This window comes from Cavia porcellus, unplaced genomic scaffold (genome assembly GCF_034190915.1).
Source record: "Cavia porcellus strain 051 isolate PalLab524CR breed Dunkin Hartley unplaced genomic scaffold, mCavPor4.1 scaffold_3, whole genome shotgun sequence".
Classification (NCBI taxonomy): Eukaryota; Metazoa; Chordata; class Mammalia; order Rodentia; family Caviidae; genus Cavia; species Cavia porcellus.
In genome coordinates this window covers 29,829,847-29,851,466 of record NW_026947486.1, presented here as the reverse complement: position 1 = coordinate 29,851,466, position 21,620 = coordinate 29,829,847, and the positions used below count along the sequence as shown (strand labels likewise).

General features: G+C 35.5%; 1 protein-coding gene across 13 annotated transcripts in view; it reads right to left on the bottom strand.

Annotated features, from left to right (window-relative positions):
* The window catches only part of Ophn1 (oligophrenin 1), a 514,511-nt gene that overhangs the window by 271,400 nt on the left and 221,491 nt on the right, over positions 1-21,620 (bottom strand). For all 13 annotated transcript variants that reach the window (XR_010046461.1, XR_010046463.1, XR_010046462.1 and 10 more), the window contains 2 exon segments: positions 20,770-20,871; positions 3,320-3,430 (listed from right to left, as the gene is read on the bottom strand). Coding sequence is in view for 10 of the 13 variants with exons in the window: in NM_001173097.2 (NP_001166568.2) it covers positions 3,320-3,430; positions 20,770-20,871 (213 nt within the window). In the remaining 3 variants the exon portion in view is untranslated.

Genomic DNA, 21,620 nt, shown 5'->3' with positions numbered 1-21,620 from the left:
AAATATTTGTGGAAAAAAATAATAATAACATAGAAGACAAAAGGAGTCGCAGCCAATTTTCAAGTTACAAATGTTTTAGGGGATTTTGGAATAAGACATACAAATGATCAGTAATGAATTTTTAAATGTTCAACCCCATTAACAACAAACCATACATAAATAAAACCCAAAAAATGACTTGGATATTGTTGTACCCCCCAAAAAAGAGGCCCCAAGATGTTATTCAACAAGAAATAGAAAAAAAAAAATGGGACAGCAAGATGTCTTTTAAAAAGAAGCGCTTTTATTTAAGCTGGCACCAACAGCACAGTGCAGGTGGAGGTTGCAAAGCTGTACAACTGGGTTAGAATTTTGACAGATTTTTATAGCAATTAAACTGCAAAGTAAGTAGTGATGTGAAGTGAGTAAGAATGTGGAAGGCCTTTGTTCCCCTTTGCTTGGGGTCAGAGATGTTTCACAGTTGGTGGTTAGCCCTTTCTTTTCTTAATTCACACCCCTTGGTTTGCTAATTCCAGGAACATCTGTTTCTCACAAAGGGAACAAAGGTTGACACAGCATCATTTGTTTCTCACAAGGGAACAAAGGTTGATGCAGCAAATAGGTTACTAGGGTGATGACACATACAGAACAGTTTGATGACACATCAGATAATCTATAACTGTGTGGTTGGTGCTCCAGTCAATCTTTTTAATTTTTCATTTGTTTTTTAAGCATTTTAGTACCACATTCCCTAATGATTTTTGTCAGTGATCCAAATCATGGCTCATGGAGTTTTCAAACAGAGGTATCTGTTCATAAACTTGTGTCCTTAAAATCATGAGTTTTGTAGTTTGAACCTGATCTTTGAAATAATTTACGAATTTATTTATAATGCAGGGTCCAACTGTTAAACAAGTAAGTAAAACTAACAGAGGTCCAGAGGTTGCTGTGATTAATGTTATCAATCAGGGAGATAGAGAAAACCATTGTTCTGTTCAGCTTGTCTGGCTTGTTCTCATTCCTGTAGCTCCCTTTTAATTTTGGCCATACTTCATCAGATAACCTCAGAATGATTGTCACACAAGCAACAATTTTCTCCTAATGCCAGACAGAAGTCTCCTTCCTTTAGGAACAGGAGATCTAGACCCCACCGCTTTTGTAAAACCATCTCAGCCAGTGGAACTTAAAGAATCATCTAATTTGTAAACAGAGTCACTAAGGGCTGCTAAATCTTGCTCAATGAGTGCACTTACGTGCACTCTAATTTTGGTCTCCAACTATTAGGCTGGAAATTCCTAAATCTTATTGACCCTGCCATCCCAATTCCCAGTAATACAGGTAAGAGTAGGGAATTTCTCTTCATTCGGACCAGACTCTTTAAGTCACAGCTAGGAAACAAATGACTCCTACCATTATCTCCAGAGTACTAGTACACTTGGAGAAAGATATGAACTAATATGCAAAGCTCAGGGTGCTGGGTGAACAGGTGATGCATGGAACAAGGAATTATACCAGAAGTACAGGCAAATGAGGTTCCATTGGGAACAACAAGATGCTGATTAGCAGGTAGGAAAAATTATGAATTAAAACTGAAGAGGTAAGATTACAGAGTGCAACATAAGGGGAGGTGCACAAGGAGTAGGAGGCAGAGTAAACACAGGTTCCTGGAGCACTCTGTACATTATCCAATGTGAACAGGGGCCTAGCACCACCAACAAGTGGTGTCATCTGCAGAGGAATTTAAAAGTTGATTTGCCATAGCAGTCACTGGGGTGCCTGTGGAAGGCATAGCCAGCAGTCAGCAGTGAGGTTTGGGGCACTAAGATTGAGAAACTGGTAAGCAATGTCCATAGGCAAAAGGGATCTAAGAGATGGTGCAAAAATAGCAGAGGGCAAAAAGGTCTCAGGAGCAGGAAGTCTAGTGAAGGAGGGCTGAAGATGAGTGACAGGAAGAGATCGAGGTGCCTGAGGAGGGCCTATGGGCCTGGTGGGGGCTGTCTGAACAGGCCCAGGAATGAACTGAATAGTAAAGGCCCTTCCAGGGTCATATCCAGAGACCCATAACCTAATACCATAAAGTAATCCTGCTTTCCAAACAGGATCAGTTGGGATTTTGGGCCTCACTAAGTAGTTCAGGTTGGCCTAAAAATCACTGTGTAGCGCAAGCTGGCTTTGAACTGTCACGCACCACAATGCCCTCCAATAAACTTTTTTTAAAGGAGCTTTTGGAGAAAAGCACTTTTTTTTTCTCTTTGCTTTTTGGTACCAGGAATCAAACTTAAGGCATTGTACTTGACATAGGAGGCACTGAGCTACATCTCCAGCTGTCTTTGGATCTCAACTAAAGTGGTATTTCCAGAGGTCTTCCTAGACAACTTCATTTAGAGTAGATTTTAGAGCTTTTTGGTCTCTTTCATTGCGTACCCTGCAATTATATTAATTTGCCAATCCTTTTCTTTCTGCCTAACCCATGAAAGTACAGTCATGATAAATAAAGTCTTTCTTGTTCACTGTAATATAATCACTGCCTAGCACAGTGCCTAGAATATAACAAAAGCTTACTAAATGTTGAGTAATGAATAAATAATTGTCAGCACATATACATATATATTTATGCAAATATAAGTATTGATATATATGCACAGATACACATACTTATGTACTATATATAAATGCACACATATGTACATATAGCCACACCTATGAGTACACATGCACACAAAGAGATATGATACATATAGAAACTTTGAAAGTGAAAGTGCCATAATGTTACCAGTGATTATTTCTAAGGGATCTATTGTTTCTGTATTGTCTAATCTATGCATTTTTTCTAACATTTCCATAATTTGTGCAGCTTTTATAATAAGAAATAAAATATGAAGATTTGGCATAACCAACAAACAAAAGTATATTATCTTTTGTAATAAAATAAGAAAAATGAAAAAGTTACACGTGATACAAATTAACACAATACACTCTAAAGTCTTTTGAGTATGAGGGACATGGTTCTTAGCATGGGAGTGTAGGTGCTTTCAGAAGCTTTCTGAAAGAATGAGAGAAAGGAAGGGAAAAGATTCAGGTAATAGGAGGAGTGGCAGAGAAACTGAAGGATAGAAGGACAAAAAAAGGGGGAAGAGAGAAAATAAAAAGAAAGAGAGGCAGCAAAGACATATTAGTAAAAAAGAAAAACATGCAGTATTGCCTATGTTGTTGACATTCAAGACTGAGCACTGACTGTCCATTGTATTCATTGAGATTACAATTTTATAAACAATGCTCTTCACAATCACCTAGCATTTGGGAAATATTTTTACACCATTCATCATCAGAAAGAACTTACTGGCTCCACAATATTGAACTTCTTGGATTCCTGAACTTCCTGGATTTGATAAACATAATCAAGAGAAGACTCGAAGAAATTATGTCTCTCTTTGTCCACCTGGAGGTCTGCCTGTAGAAGAACAGCAATATATAACACACATGTGAATAATCATTTCTGGTTGTTTGTTTTTTTGTTTGTTTGATTGGTTGGTTTTGGGTGGAGTTTTTTTGGTGCTGGAGATAAAATTCATGATCTCACATTTGCCTTGCAGGCACTTAGGCCACTGAGCTAAACCGCCGGCTCCATCATTTCTGAAAGTCAGTGATTATAGACTCAACAAGATTCTAGAATCAAACAAGCATGTAGCCACAAGTAGTACACCATCTCACTATTTTAAACAGAATATGGAATTACAAGTTACTGACCAAATCTTCTGGGTTCTAGTCCCACATGTAAGAAGCTTGAAAGTTGTCATACTCACCCTCACAATAGATAGATGGATCGATAAAGAGATAGAGAGATAGATTCTATTTAGAGCCAACAGAGAACTGAAGTCAGAGAGAAACATGATGCTTCAAAGAGCAGATGGCAGTGAACACAGAAAACTAGAGCTTATCACAGCATAAGCCCAGGAGTTAAAACCTGCTGCTGCAGCAAACATGAAAGGACATTACAACTATGAGAAATGCCATCTTTGGATGTATTGAAAAAGAAATTGCTAAAAAAATTCAAATACAAAACAAGGATATGAGAGAAAATCTTAGCCTCTCAGTACAGCAACAGCAAATAAAGCACAGCCTAAGTCCTGGCCAGATAAAATTTTTAAAAATGTTGTAAAGAAAAAATATTCTGAAAAAAATGAACAAGCATCAGAAACAAACTCAAATAATGCAAAAATTGTGGAATTATAAGAGAATGAATTTAAAATAATTATGATAAATACAAGGGCTCTGATGAAAATAGAGGACAATATTCAATAACAGATAGATAACATGAGCATACAGATAAATACTTGAAGAAAAAATTCAAAGAAAATGCCAGCAACATTAAAAATTGTAGCAGAAACAGCAAACGTTTCATGGGGTTATCAGTAGACTGCACAAGGTTGAAGAAAGAATCAGTTCCCTGGGGTGTGGATCACTAACAAAACATCATAAGCTTAAAGGTGTGTCAACTTTATATTTAAAGTTGAATAACTGAAATTCACAAAGAAAAAATAAAAATAAACAAGGAGTAAAGATCCAAGAACTACAGGGCAATTGCCAAAGGATATATATATATATATATATATATATATATATACTATTTTATATATATGTAATATATTACCTTTGGTAATATTCACATGAAACAATATTCACATAAAACAAAGAGAATACAGAGAATGGCCAGCCTAGCCCTTGCATACACAGTGGTCACCATAGGGACTCTCCTACAGGTAGCCAGCACAAGTGGGTAGAAGCAGCAGCCAGGCATACCCCTACAATTATGCTGGCCAATATTGCCTTGAAGGACCTGTAGCCAGCTGAGAGAACCAGCCAGCCGCACCTTAGAGAAGCTGCTAGTGTCTGGAGAAGTCCATCCCATACCATCTTCCTGGGAACCTGAGTTCAGAGAAAACCAGGTGCCCTGAAACATTTCCCTATATCATGTATAGGTAGCCAATATGATGCCAAAACCTGTTCACCTGAAAGAACCAAAAAAAATGCCAAGATGAAGAACCAAAAGGGACTCTCTAGCTTCCAGCCCAAACAGAACAAGTTCAAGGACATGGTCATAGAAGAAACTGGAAGTCTCATACCTGAAATTTCTGGGACAATGTTAAGTAAAGAAACTACTTTATGAGGCTATAAAAGAAATCAGATCAGAAATAATATCTCTTGTAAAAAAAATGACAAATGTAATAAAAGGGTTGCTGAGCATATCTAAAGAAGACACTCACACACACACTCCATAGGAGAATGAGGGAAACCTTGAATGAATAATATAAAGAAGAATTTGGAATAAATAAAACAGACTCAAAAGAGGTATCCAGGAAATTAAAAACTCCATTAACAGTTGGCAAAACTACTTGAAAGAAACTGAAGATAAACTTTCAGACCTTGAAGACAGGATGCCAGCAATAGATAGTGAAAGGAAAGATTTCTTAAAAATAAAAAGTAACCAAGAAATAAAAACTCAATGGCTACAAGATGATGCAAAGAAAAATAATTTAAGAATAATAGGTGTAACTGTCACTGTTTTGTTTTGATTGGTTATATTCTTTTTGTTTTGTTTTGTTTTATTCACTTAAACATAAATAAACAAAAGATGAATAAAAGAAACAAAAGAATATCTGAAGTAAAACTGAGAATTTTCAAAAATAAAAGACAGATACTAATCATAAATACAAGAAGCTAGAGACCACTAACCAAGGAAAACATTTAAAATCTATATACAAGCATATCATATTCAAACAGCATAAAATAAAAGAAAATCTTGACAGAAATCAGAGTAAGGATAAAGAAACTTTTGCATTAAAAGTCCAATGATAACTACATAGGACTTTTTCTTAGAAATGTTTAAGGCTTTAAAAGAATAAACATCAACTTAGAATTCTATATACAATACAATTTTACTATAAAAGTGATGGAAAAGAGAATTTCTCAAACAAGCAAAAATTGAAGAAATGTGTTGGCAGTACACTTTTCTTTTAAGAAAGGCTAGAAGCCATTCTCTAGACAAAAAGAAATCAAGAAAGTCAGAAATTTGAATCTATATAAAGAAAAGAAGAGCACTAGAGAGGTAATAAATAAATATAAAATAAAATCTTATCATCTCCTTTTTGTTAATATTAACTTTATTCTATTTTTAATTGATCTTACAGATAGGAGATTTTCTAAAATAGTGCTGCAAAAATATATTTGGTGACTATTGCTTATAGATAAGTGCAAAGTAGAACAGATATTATTAGGAACAGAAGAAAAAAACTGAAAATACTGTTAAAAAGTTATTTTACTACACAAATAGCAGCATAGTTAGTTAGAAGTATACATGCAATAACAAAGGCATTCTGAAAGCTTTAAAGGAGCCCCTAAAAATGTAACACAGAAAAAAAACAAGTACACTTGATCTGTTAAGAGGACAGAAAAGAAGGTCATATAAATTTTTCAATTGAAGAAATTGGCAGAAAACCAAGTACTAGTATCAAAGTAGACATAATTCCAACATTATGAATCATCATTTTAAATACCAATTGTCTAAGTATATTTTTGATAGATATTAACAAAGCGCAGGAAAAAAGCCAATCATATTGTTATCTAAAAAAAACATTTTAAATGTAAAAACAAATGTAGACTAAAAGTGAAGCTATAGACAAAGGAATATCATGGTATTATTAATCAAAAGAACACTAGAATAGCATTAGTTTCAGGAAAACTACACTAAGGCACAAAGAAATGGAAGATACAACACAGTGTTACAGACTAGTTCAATTTTCTAAGAAGCCCACAAAATCAATAATGTGAACAGAGCAAGAAAATATGTAAGATAAAAAACTGATAGAACTGCAAGGAGAAAAATACATCCACTATGACAGATGGAGATTTTAATCCTAGTACTAATTAACATGGCATAAAATGAATAATGATCAGATAAGGGCCATCGATCTATTGGAAACCAAAAAACTGCACAGACTACTTCACAAAATGGCAGAATAGACATTGTTTTTAAGATCACAGTGGATAATCATTGCAAGAAATCATATTTTGGGATATTTAATACACCTAAACAAATTTAAAGGAAGTGAAGTAACAAAAATTGTGCTCGCAAATTATAGCAGTATTATACTAGAAATCAATAACACAAAAATCTAGAAATTTCTTCAAGCAGTTAAAAAGTAAATTATATGATCCAATGTGCATCAAAAAGGAAGTCAAAATAAATTCTTACATATTTTGAGTTAAATGAAAATGGAAGACAACTCAGGATTTGTGGGATGCAGCAAAAGCAGTAGAAGAAAATTTACATCACTAGGTTCATAAATTAAAAACAAAGAAAGACCAATTAATAATAATCTAAGAAGCTTAAAAATGGCACACTAAAGACTGATAGCAAAATACACCTTCTCTGGTACTAGGAATCAAGTCACCTAGGAAAAAAAAGAACTATGTGAGGAGGAAAAAGAGACAAGTAAATCCCCAGGAATCAGGAGAGAACTGACAGAAAATGTAAAAACTTCAGAGAATCTGGAGAATTAGAGCATGATGAATTGAAAAAACATGAAGCACTCTGGAAAACTCATCCCACTCTCAGGAAGGGGTACATGTTTTTGTTTAAAAAGATAAACCTAGAAAAAAAATGACAGACTGAGCAAGTTTAGTTACTCCCCAACCCCAAAAAATCCCCTGGTTACTGTAAATGCAAAGCATCATGATGTTTTATACTGAAAGTGATACACACCACACAGAAGCCTAGAGTTAGATAAGAAATCCAGGCTGCAGCCACCTGAGGGAGCAAACCACCACCAACTCCTGAGATACATGCCATGTTGGAACTTAGGGCACTGGGAAACCAAGCAACCAGCTCGCCTCCTTGGTAAGCAACTGTGGTGTGGCAGGCTGCAGCCAACCAAGGGGGAGAACTACCAGTGACTCCTAAGATCCACGCCATGTTAGAACTTAGGGTGCTGGGAAACCAAGCAACCAGCTCTCCCCCTTGGTAAGTGGCTGTGGCTTGGCAGGCTGTGGTCACCCCAGGGCTTAAACCACCAGCAACTCCTGAGATCTGCACCATGTTGGACCTTAGGACATTGGGAAACCATGCAACCAGCTGGCCTCCTTGCTAAGCAGTAGTGAGCCTATTGGTGCACAGGCTGAGAAGCAAACATCCCACCTGTACTCCGCCCCCTTAGCAAATGAGAGCCAGAGATCTGAGCATCTCTTGGGAGGTTGACCACATGCAATATAGCAAATAAGCAGAATTTCCTTCTACCATCTCTTTGAAGGCAAATATTTTTAGTACTATTTTGCTTTATTTTGACTAATGGTATTGGTCTATTCAAAAATCTGTTTTGATAAGTTCTATAATATTTTGTATTTTGTTTTATTTTGCTATACTCATTGAAAGAAAAATTATTGTGAAGATAACAAGATATACTGTGGTACCTATTACTGTAATCCCAGTAACCTGCTGTGAAGTTCTATAGCAATTTCACTATACTGTCTAAATTGGATTAGTTCTGTCTTGTTCTGTTATATTTTACTACTTTCAAAATAATAAAAAAATTCAAAAAGAAAAGAAATCCAGTGAAGTGCTCCCCATATTTGAGTTTAATCAGGAGCCATTTTGGGAAGAGATTAATTGTTTAAGATAGATTCACAGAACAATTTCACCTCAGGGTTTGCCGTCATCCTACCACAGGGACTGAGAGACAGCTATAAACAACAGTAAGAGAAAGGGTGCTGGTTATACAGAAACACATTGAGAATTTTAATTTTAGGACAAGAAGGATACTGGTATTCCAAACTCAGTTGACAAACCAGGCCTTGGGAAAGAATTCATTCTCCTCTTCCTACAATTTTACCAGTGCTACCATTAAGCTTCATTAATTTCTGGCTTTATACACTACAGCAATGATTTTATGCTAATATCATTGAAATCTTCTCTTTTATAAAAGATAGTATGGTTGCATTTAATAGATATTAACTGCATGCTAATTTTTGGTTTATATTTCTTTCTATATTATAATTATACATCTTTTTCTTATTGTGAAGTTTAGCAAAGTGGCAGTTTTCATTGGATTTTATCTTATTCCAAAATCCACTTTATATATGATTCTGTTATTGTTGCTGACTTGGCTGCTATTGCTAAGACGGCATAGTTGTGGCTATCTATGCATTGGTTTTTACTATATACCATTATCTGGTTGGTTAGTGTCATCAAGTATGCTGTGGTTCATTTTCCTAATAACCATTTGTTTGGCCAATTCTATTGCACCCTCTCCTCAAACTAAGCAAGGCAGTAAGATTTCCAGACAGAGACAAAGGCCTATAACTAGTTGTGCCCAGAGTGCATCAATGGAAGGCAGACACTAATGAGATCTCTGCACAAGCACCAAAATTTTTCCATTATACTCTCTTGCCAAATATGAGAGCATGTGCATATATGTGTGTACACACACACACACACAAAACAAAACGTAATAATCACCCTACCAGAAATCGAACAAAAGAATAGAGTATTAAAAGCTGTCAGAGAGAAAAGGAAGATCACCTATAAAGGAAAACCTATGACAATTACAGCAGACTTCTAAGCACAAACAATGAAGTCAAGAAGAGCATGGAGTGAAGTATTTCAGATCCTAAAGGAAAATTATTTCCAACCTGCACTGATGTACCCTGCAAAACTGTCCTTCAAAATGGATGGAGAAATAAAACACTTCCATGACAAAGAACAGCTGAAGAACTTCATGATCACCAAGCCAACCCTGCAAAGAATACTGGAGGACAGCTGAGAAAGGTGTAGGAAAAACCACTAAGCAAAGCAGACAATTAAACAGAATGAAAAAATAAAGATGCAGCAGCAGAAAGATAACACATCAACAATAAATCAATATCTAAAAGTTATAACCATTAATGTAAAAGATTTCAATTCAACAATTAATAGAAACAGACTGGCAGACTGGATAAAGAAACAACATCCAACCATATGCTGACTTCAAGAATCTCATCTAACCCAAAAAGATATTATAAACTGAAAGTCAAAGCATGGGAAACAATACTTCATGAAATAGGAACCCAAAAAAAAGCAGGGGTAGCTATTCAGTTTGTAGAGAGTGGGAACTTCAAACCAAGAATGATCAGAAGAGATAAAGAAAGTCATTACATACTGGTTAGGGGAAAACTTCAAGAAGAAGAGATAACTATCTTAAATATATACGCACCAAATTCCAGAGCACCCAGTTGTACAAAGCAAGTATTAATAGAAATTAAAAATCAAATTAGCAATAAAACAATTATAACAGGAGACCTTAACACACCATTCACACCAAGGGACAGATCAACCAGACAAAAATATCAGAAAAGAAATAACAGAACTGAATCACACCTGTGAACAAATGGACTTGACAGACATATACAGAATGTTCCGTTCAAAAACATCAGAAAACACATTCCTCTCAGCAGTACATGGGATATTCTCTAAAACAGACACAGAGCACATTTAAATAAATGAAAAAGAGTTGAAATTAAAACAAGCATATTATTTGAGCATAGCACCATGAACCTAGAAATTCATGATAAAAGAAACTGCAAAAATTCCACAAACAAATGGAAACTGAATAACACACTCTTGAGCAATGAGGGGGTCACAGGAAAAATTAAAGAAGAAATTGAACAATACCTACAAGCAAATGAAATACAAACATAACATACCGGAATCTGTGGGATGCAATAAAAGCTGTCCTCAGAGGAAAATTTATTGCATTGAGTTCCCACATCAGGAAAACAGAACGAATACAAATATTCAAACATGTAGAAAAAGAAAAGCAAGTCAAGCCGAAAGCCATAATAAGGGAGGAAATTACAAACATCAGAGCAGAAATTAATGCAATAGAGACTAAGAAAACAATCCAAAGAATCAATGAATTGAAAAGTTGATTGTTTGAAAGAATAAAATTGATAAGCCCCTAGCCAACCTTATTTAAAAAAGGGAAGAAAAACCTCAAATTCATGCAATAAGGAATGAAAAATGTGAAATCACTACAGACTCTGTAGAAATACATGTCATCAACACCTATTTCAAAAACCTTTACTCTCATAGGATTGATAACACATAAGACATAGACAGATTCGTAGAAACATATGAAGTACCAAAGCCAGGTCAAGAGGATGTAAAACTGCTGAATTACCTAATTTCTATTAATGAAATTGAAAATGTAATTAAGTCCTTACCTACAAAGAAGAACCTACACGCATATAGATTCACTGCGGAATTTTATAAGAAACACAAAGAAGACTCAATGCTGACACTCTTCAAACTCTTCAACGAAATTGAAAGGGAAGCAAGCCTTCCTCAGGAAGTCATTCCTGTAAGCAAATATTAGGCTAGCACCAAAAAATGAGAAATACCCAATGAAAAGACAGAAGTACAGGTCAGTCTCCCTAATGAACACAGATGCATAAATCCTCAATAAAATATTGGCAGACAGGATGCAGAAAATCATCAAGAAAATTATACATCACAACCAAGTGGGATTCATCCCAGGCATGCAGGAATGGCTCAACACACATAAATCAATAAATGTAACCATGATATAAATAAAGCAAAAAGTAATAATCACATGATCATTTCTATAGATGCAGAAAAAGCTTTCAATAAGGTCCAACATTCATTCATGTTAAGAACCTTACAGAAAATTGGAATAGGTGGTCTTTACCTCAATATGATAAAGGCCATCTGTGACAAATCAATAGTCAGCATCATATTAAATGGCCAAAAACTGAAAGCTTTTATCTTAAAATCAGTCACAAGACAAGGATGTCCCTTAGCATCGTTCGTATTTAATACAGTACTGGAAATACTAGCCAGAGCAATTAGACAAGAGATTGAAAGAAAAGCAGTAAAGATAAGAAAAGAAAAGAGGAAGGTAAATTATCATTATTTGCAGATGACATGATACTCTACATAGAAGAACCTCAAAACTCCACTGAAAGACTCCTAGATATAATAAATAAATGTAGCAATGTAGCTGGATACAAAATCAATACACAAAAATCAATAACATTCCTACATATTAACAACAAAATTACAGATAGCGAAATAAAGGTAGCCACACACTTCACACTAGGATCCAAAAAATGAAATACTTAGGAATTATTCTCGTGAAAGACCTATATAGGAAAAATTATAATACATTGAAAAAAGAATTTGAAGAGGATGTCAGAAAGTGGAAAGACATCCCTTGCTCATGGATAGGAAGAATAAATATTGTTAAAATGGCCATTCTCCAAAAATTTTTATACAGATTAAATGCAATCCCAATAAAAATACCATCAACATACATCACAGATCTAGAGAAATCATTCCTAAAATTCATTTGGAACCAGAAGAGACCTAGTGTAGCAATGATAGTTCTAAGCAGCAAAGGTAAGGCAGGTGGCATCACAATCCCTAACTTGAAGTTATACTACAAAGCAACTGTAGTAAAATCAGCATGGTACTAGAATAAAAACAGAGCCAAAGATCAATGGAATAGATTAAAAGACACAACCACAACTACAAAAATGCTCAACCACCTTATCTTTGATAAAAGGGCCAAACATGTTCACTGGAAGAACAACATTCTCTTTAATAAATAGCGCTGGAAAAACTGGCTCTCCTTATGCCAAAAACTAAAACTAGACCCATGCCTCTCAACTCGTACTAAACTAAAATGTACACAGATCAAAGATCCAAATATTAAAACAGAAACACTAAATCTATTGGAAGAAAAATTGGCTAAAAACCTTGAAGACTTAGCGGTAGGGAGAGAATTCATGAAATGGAATCAAACTGCATGGGAAATACTTCCCAGAATCAATAACTGGGATCACGTCTTTTTAAAAAGTTTCTGCACATCAAAAGTAATCTGCAGCACAGTGAAAATAAAATTCACAAATTGGGAAAAAATCTTAGTGAATTGTCCCTCAGACAAAGGTCTTCTGTCTAAAACATATAAAGAATTAAAAAAATCAGACCACTATAATTCAAAGATTCAATCCAAAAATAGGCATCTGAGATAAATATACAGTTCTCAGAGAAAAAATACAAATGGCAAATAAATATATGAAAAAATATTCATCATCATTACTCATTAGAGAAATGTAAATTAAAACCACACTGAGATTCCATCTCCTTCCTGAAAGAATTGCCAGGATCAAGAAAACTACCAACAACAAATGCTGGAGAGGCTATGGGGAAAAAGGAACTTTTGTGCAATGTTTGTTGGAGTGTAGATTGCAACCATTGTGGAGGTCAGTCTGGAGTCTCCAGCAACTGAGGAATGGATAAAAAAGTTGTTGTATTTTTATACAATGGAGCACTACTCAGCTAGAAAGAATGATCACATTGAGATATTTATAAATAAATGCATGCATTTATTTCATAAATGAAATAAATCAAACTCCAATGTGTAAATACTGTATTGTGTTCCTAGTATAAAAAACTGAAAGTGTAAATAAGATACAAAATTTTCAATAAATATTGTGAAAGGGTAAGTAAATGTTCAAAGGGGAATGAATAACTCAGGGAAAAGGAGAAAAGAAGAAAGAGAAAAGAAAAATGAAATGAATTTGTATATACACACTTAAGATAGTTAAGATGATTGTGTTACTCATTTTATTAATTCTTGAAACAAAACAGTTAACATGCATAGGATTGGATCAATTTGCATGTTTATATCTGGTAATCTGAGTAACTATTTTGAAGATCATTATGCAAAACACCCTTAGTTATGCTCCCACCAATTGTTTTGAAAGCCTATATCATCATTGTTATGTGCTCTTTTTATTGTTATTTATTTGTCTCTATTGTTTGGTTATCATAATATGCTTAATATTTTTGTTTCTCCCTCTCACACAGAAATGATAGATGTACATGTATAGACTTATTATACATGCCCAGAATTTTTCCTAAAAAGTTTATACAAATAGATTTTATTATTTGTGATACAATATAAAATGCATTGAAGAAAATGAGACATAATGGTAGCCATTGCTGATTCCCTATCATCTTTTTCAGAAGTTCAGTAATGCTTTTATTCTCTGTTTTTAATTGGTTTTAGTCTGTTTTACATTATTTAATTTCAATATGTGTGAAGGTATGGACAGCTATTTTGAAGACAACAAGAGACACTGGTGGTAGTCACTGTTGATTTTCCTACTGTATGGTTTTTAAGGCTTGTAGTGCTTTCATTCTTTTGTCTTGAATGGTTTTATACTATTTTGTCTTGTATGAAATCATTGTGTGAGAAGATATAGACAACTATTTCAAAGCAAACAAAAAACATTATGGCAACCACTGTTGATTTCCTGTTGTCTTGTTTTGAAGTCCTGTGTAGACCGCATTATTTTTTTCTGATCTGTCTTATTTGGTTTTGTTTTGTTTTATTATCTTTGAAAAAATACTGTATTGTCTCCCTAGTTTAAGAAATGTTAAGAGTACATAAGATACAAAATTCCCAATAAATAGAGTGAAAGGGTAACAATCTTCTCAAAGGGGGAAAAAGTAATATCTCAGGGAAAAGCAGGAAAATGAAAAAGGAAGGGAAAAGAAAAAATACCTAAATTTGTATAAACATACTTAGGATAACTCAGATGATTGTGCTAAAAATTCTATAAGTTTGTATAAAAAAGCAGTTAATATTCATAGGATTGGAAAATTTTTGCATTTTGCATCAGGTAACCTGAGGAACACTTTAAGATCACTATGTAAAATATCAATCTTACCTGTGTTCCTACCACCATGTTTTGAAGGCCAGTATCATTACTGTTTTGAGCTCTTTGCTATTGTTATTTATTTTTCTTTTTTGTTTCTTATTTTTCTAGTAATCTGTTTTATTTTGCTTTGTTTTTCACTCTAATACAGAAAGGATAAGTATACATGTAGAGGCTTTTACATGCCTAAAAAAAGTGTCCTAAACAATTTATGACAATCAATATCAAGTGTGATGAAATGAACAGCTATTTTGAAAAAAAAAGACATTATGGTATCCACTGCTGACTTTGTATCACCATGCTGTGAAATTCAATAATGCTTCTATTCTTTGTTCAGAGTGGTTTTAGTCTGTTTTATATTGTTTAATTGCAACATACATGAAGCCATGGACAGCTATTTTGAAGAGAACAAGAGACATTATGGCATAATTTTCATATTGTCTGGTGTTGAAGGCCGGTAATACCTTCATTACCTTATTCTGATCAGTTTTATACTATTTTGTTCTGTTTGAATTCCTTTTGTGTGAAGATACAACCATTTAGAAGAAAACAGAGACATTATGGTAGCCACTGTAGGTCCTATTTTGAAATCTGCATCACTTACATTGTTGTCTTCTGATCGGTTTTGTTCTATTTTGTAATGCTTAGTTTTACCCTATATTTGAAAATAAAATCTAAAATATATAAAAATGAAAAATAAAATGACAACATGAAAATAAGACACTTAATTTAAAAGTAGGCACAATAGCTTAACATATACCACACAATAAAACATAACACTGATGGCAACTAAGCCCAAGGAAAGATATGAAATATTATAAATGATAAAGGGACTACAAGTTACAACAGCAATCATATATAATTTTGTATCTATTAAATGACTAAAATCCAAAAATGCTGAAACGAATGAGGTACAACAGAAAGTCTCATGCTTTGCTGATAGGAATGAAAAATAATACACCACTTTTGAAGTGACACACAACACATTGCTGAGCAGGCTTTGGAATTAATAAGCTGGATTCCTATGTTAACTTATCAGTCAGTCCCAGGCCTAAATGACTTGTCTGATGTATCAACCACTGGCATGCAGAAACAGAACTCTCTATGCCAATGGTCACAGTAGAGGCCTGCAATGTCCTATGACACTGTGACATCTCTGAAGACAAGGTAACACCACACCTGAGGACACTAAATCTCACTCATAAATCCAGGGCAATAACTCCCAACCTTAGAGTTAAAACAGATTTCTCATTAAGGAAAGATTTCCTGCTTGGAATATCTTTGTTCCATTTTCATACAGCCTTCCTCACTTTTACAGCTTTTGATGCAGCTGTTTCCTGCACTTTACTGCATGAGCCCTGCTTTGATATTTCCAATAAACAGTGGTTAGTTTGAAGAAGTCAGAATCTTAACCACAAGTCCTTTATCATTCCCAGAACCCTGTACACTGTATTACTTTGGCTATTGTCTTTTATCCTTTACCATACATTCATGCAGAAGATAATGAGACTGGCCAGTCATATCATCCCCCAAAGAAGGAGAATATATCCTTACAAAATTAATCATAGTCTTATCATAAACAGAGCAATTGTAATCTTTGGTATTTACCCAGACAACTGTAAGAACTATATCTACAAATATGTGCTCACAAATATCTATCAGTTTAATTAATCATTGCCAAAATTGAGAAGAAATCAAAATGTCTTCAGTAGGTGAATGGGTAAGGAAACAGTAATACATTTGGACAACAGAATTCAATTGAGCCCAAAAAAGAAATGAGCTATCAAGTCAGGAAAAGACATGGAGGCATAATGTACATATTGCTAAATGAAAAAAGCCAGTCTCAAAAGCTACTATGTAATTCCAACTGTATGAAAGTCTAAAACTAAGTTATGAAAAGATCTAGGTTTGCCTAGGATTAGAGAAGAGGAATAGAGAGATGAATAAGTGCAGCACAGGGCTATTTATGGCACTTCAAGTAGACTGTATGATACTGTAATGCAGGTTACATATCATTACACATTTGACAAAACCCACAGACTGTACAATACAGTGGCTCATCAGTTGTAACAAATGTGCCGCACTATATAAGATGTCAATAGTGTGAAATGCATATGGGGAACCAGGACTTTATGTCCTCTATTAATTTTTTTATTATTTTGAAGTTAGTAAAATACAACAGAACAAGATGGAACTAATCCAATTTACACAGTGCAGTGAAATTTGTACAGAACTTCATAGCAGGTTACCAGGATAACAGTAATAGGTATCACAGTATATCTCATTACTTTCACAATAGTTGTTCTTTCAATCAGGTATAGCAAAATGAAATGAAATACAGACCATCATAGAACTTATCAAAACAGAACATTAATCAGAGCAGTGCCATTAATCAGAATAAAGCAAAACAGTACTAAAAATATTTGCCTTCAAAGAGATGAGAGAAGAAAATCCTCTTTATTTTCTATGGTCAGCCTCCCAAGAGATGCTCAGATCTCTGGCTCCCATTTGATAATAGGGGTTGGGGGTGGGATGTTTGCTTTTCAACCCAGGCACTGGTAGGCTCACTACTGCTTAGCAGGGAGGACAGCTGGTTGCTTGGTTTCCCAGCATCCTAAGATCCAACATGGTGCAGATCTCAGGAGTCGCTGGTGGTTCAAGCCCTGGGGTGACCTCAGCCTTCCAAGCCACAGCCACTTACCAAGGGGGAGAGCTGGTTGCATGGATTCCCAGTACCCTAAGTTCTAACATGGCATGGATCTCAGGAGTCACTGGTGATTCTCCCCCTTGGTTGGCTGCAGCCTGCCACACCACAGCTGCTTACCAGGGGGGCGAGCTGGTTGCTTGGTTTCCCAGCACCCTAAGTTCCAACATGGCATGGATCTCAGGAGTTGTTGTGGTTCTCCCCCTGGAGGGCCACAGCCTGCCACACCACAGCTGCTTACCAGGGAGGTGAGCCGGTTGCTTGGTTTCTCAGTGTCCTAAGTTCCAACATGGTGCAGATCTTAGGAGATGCTGGTGGGTCTTGCCCTGGGGCAGCTGCAACCTGCCACACCACAGCCGCTTACCAGGGAGGCAAGTTCCATTAAGTTTTTCTGTAAATATAATACTGTTCTCAAAATGGAATTTCTTAATCAGAAAAGGTATCTGATCCTAAATCCACAATGACACTCTTTAATGTACAGTGTAAAGGTGGCATGATACATGATCAGGAAAGTCAACAAGGACAACACTAGACTGTTAAAACCTCCAGAAATCTTCATTACAAAAGCTCCCAAAAGTTTGCACTGTGTCTAGGGTCCTCAAGACCAACTCTATGTTTGGAAATTCACTAGGATTCACAGAATTCAGCACATCTCCATAGTCACAGTTAAAATTTACCTCAGGGAAAAGATCCACAGAGAAACAAACAGAAAAGGTGCATGGGGGAAGTTCTGAGGAAATTAGGTATAAATTTCAAGTGATCTCTTAATGATGTCACACAGGACAGACCTAATTACTCCTTTGATGAGCTCTATAACAACACAGGTAAAAATGCTCTCTGCCAGGCAAGCTCATTAGAGACTCAGTGTCATAAGTTGTTCTTGGGGTCTAGCATGTACCAAAATTGTAGGTTCTCTGCAGAAATATAAGCAAATAACCTGCATACTTCTGTGTAAGTCATATTGTTTGTACAGGCAATTCATACTCAGCAAGCAACTCTTATTATGTAGGAAAACTTTTATATCAGTGTAGGGGACTGTTTAACAATCAAGTTCCCAGATGCCAACCAAGGGACACAGATAGATAGCAGTCTAGGTTCTGTGATGCTAACTCTTTTCTGCACAAGAACCCTAGTATAGAATGAACAAAAATGGAAGAAAACAAAAGTAGGCAAAAGAAAGATGGTAGAAGCCTCTACACTTAATTCCAATTTGTGCAAAAGAAGTAGACCTTTTTTGCTATACAATACTAACTCTATCTATCCTGAGGCTTGTGACATATCACCTTTAAGCTCCTTACATGTAATGGAGACTCACTAACCCAGGTACCAGGAGATGAGCCCAATCTGTGTGACATTGCACAAGACCTTATATTAGTCCATTTTCTGTTGCTATAACAAAATACCTCATGTGAAGTACTTTACAAACAGAAGAGGTTTATGTAGCTCACAATATTGCAGGTTACAACTCAAGATGAAATAGATGAATCTTTCTTGTTTCTAGTGAGTAAATAAGTGACCACATGGCTAAGAAATGGACAGGAAATTGGCTTCATTAAGGAGGGAGAGTTCACTTGCTGAGATAGGAAGCAATACCAATTCAATTCCCAAGCTCACATTTTTTATAAGCACTTACTTTCATGGAATTTAACTAGGAAATCTATGGATTCGTAATTCCTTCTAAGAATAATGTCCACAATGACCTAAACACCTTCCACTAGGCTCCACTTCCTTAAAGGTTCTTCATAACACCCGATTGGGGACCAAAATTCTAGCATATGACCTTTGAGGAGACACAGTAAAACCATATGCAAATTAAAGCAAATATTTATACCTTCTGTTCATGATCTTATTCTAGCAGGTATCTAATTTCATACTTGAATCTTCAGTGTTTTCATCTTTTATTGGCTCTCTATCTAGCATATAAATACCTTCTACCATAAAAAGTCTTACTTAGTTAACTCCTTGCTTCTCATGCTCAACACCATTCTCCGGCTCAGATTCCCTACTGTAGATCACTGCAAACCCTACTGATTTTCCTACTTTCTAGTCTCTCACTGCCAGTTTAAGATTCCTAAAACAGAATTCTACTCATGTAGTTTGCATGACGAAAAGCTCTCAACATTCATGATGTGAACATAATTAAACAAAACACTTTAGCCTGAGACACCACAGTATGTACTCACTTGGCTGAGCCAGTCTTGTCTTTCTCTAACCTCTAGTAGTAATGTAATATCAGACCAAATCATTCTCCAAGGATCTATATGCTTTTCATTCTAGGGGCCAGTGACCTCTATCTTAAAGATCAATTTCTCCATTTCTGTCAAACTATTTACATATTTCCAAATGAACATCAAATTCAAAAGACAACATTCTTCCACAAAGCAAATTCCCCATATCCAAATACATCTTCAATTTTCTACTTCCTCATCCTGAAAACACTACTATATACATACACACATACCACACACACACACTGCAGTTCACAAACTTGACTCTTCTTACAATTCTGGTTGCAAACTGAGTTGGATGATAATGGAATCAAATTGAATGATTAGGGTCAATGGTTACCTTATGGGGAAATTTGATATGGTTCTTGTCCAGTTCAGTTTGCAACCAGTATAATGCAGGAAATTGAGTTTGTGAAACAAGGCCTATCTATCTATCTATCTATCTATCTATCTATCTATCTATCTCACATTCTGCTCAATAGCAATGTGTATTCTTATCTGAACATCCAAACTGCAAGCTGCAAAGGAGCAGAAAATTTGTCTTACTTCTTCTTCTGCAGCTAGCACAGTGATTCACAAGTGCTGAGTAAGCACTCAATAATACTTTATTTCAGCCATAGCCACTGTATGTCCAATACATACATATAAGCAACTTTCCTACCACTCCCCTGCCCACCAACAAACTATGGATTTATTTCAGGGGAGAAATGTAAAAGATCTATTCCTAGTCTACAAATAAAACACTAGTTAAATTCTATCCTCCCGTGGCATGCAGAATTACAGCCTCAGAGACATGAAATTAAAAATCACTCTGGAAGTCACGGAGTGCCAGTTTTCCTCTTTCACAAAGAAGAACTGAAGCCATAAAATGAAGTACCTTATCCAAGATTACACAGGGAGAGAGTGGAGTAGCTGGTTCAAGAACTTAGAGGGACTGATTCCTAGGCCACAGTTTTCATGCAGGTACTGACAACATATGGTTCTCTGCTAAGGTTGGATGGAGAAAGACTTGTAATCGGAAAGCATCACAGTTTCTGAGGCCAAGCTGGCAACAGGAGGTAAGGGCAGGCTTTGTGAACATACCTCTTGTAACTGAGATTCTTTCTTTTTAGATGACAAATGTAAGTGTCGATCCAATAAAGAATAAAACTTCTCACCATCTTTTTCAAATTTCTTTTTCCGCTCCTAGATGTGGAAGACAAAGCACAGATTATCGCCTGTCGTTTTAATTCTATGTGCTTGGAAATGAGAATAAAGGCAACAGAATCTTGTTTCATGTGATTAATTCCTCTAGCTCCTAGGAAAAAAATTAAATGATAATTTTCCTTTACATTGGTCTCAGCAGTTTTGACCTCTTCAAATATAACACCAAACCATTCTGCATATAGAATAGCCAGTTTCTGCTGACACAGTTGATCCTCCACACTAGCAGTTGAAGGGTGTTCTGTGGTAGACACTTTTTTTGTACCTCCACTATTTTCTACATGCATTAATCATTCATTCAATATTTGTCATTCATTGTTTGTTTATTTGTTTAAGGAAGGGTCTTGCTATTAACTTCAGGCTGGCCTTGAAATCTCTATGGAGATGAGGCTGGCTTCAAACCTGTAATTCTTCCACCTCAGCCTCTTGAGAGGTAGAATTACAAGTATGCATCACCAAGCCAAATTTATTCAATTTTTTGACAAGAGAATAGAAGAGTGAACTAAATACAACATGGAAAAATTAATCTGCAATGCATTCCAACTGCCTAATAATAAATCAAACATTTCCACAATAACAGGAACCTGGGACTATCTCTTTAATTGAACTCTTTGGTATCACTTAAGGATTTCACTAGTGCATAATAAAAACTGTGACTTAGCCAGGCGTAGTGGCTCAGGCCTATAATCCCGGTACTTGTGAGGCTGAGGCAAAGTGAGCGCAAGATGAGC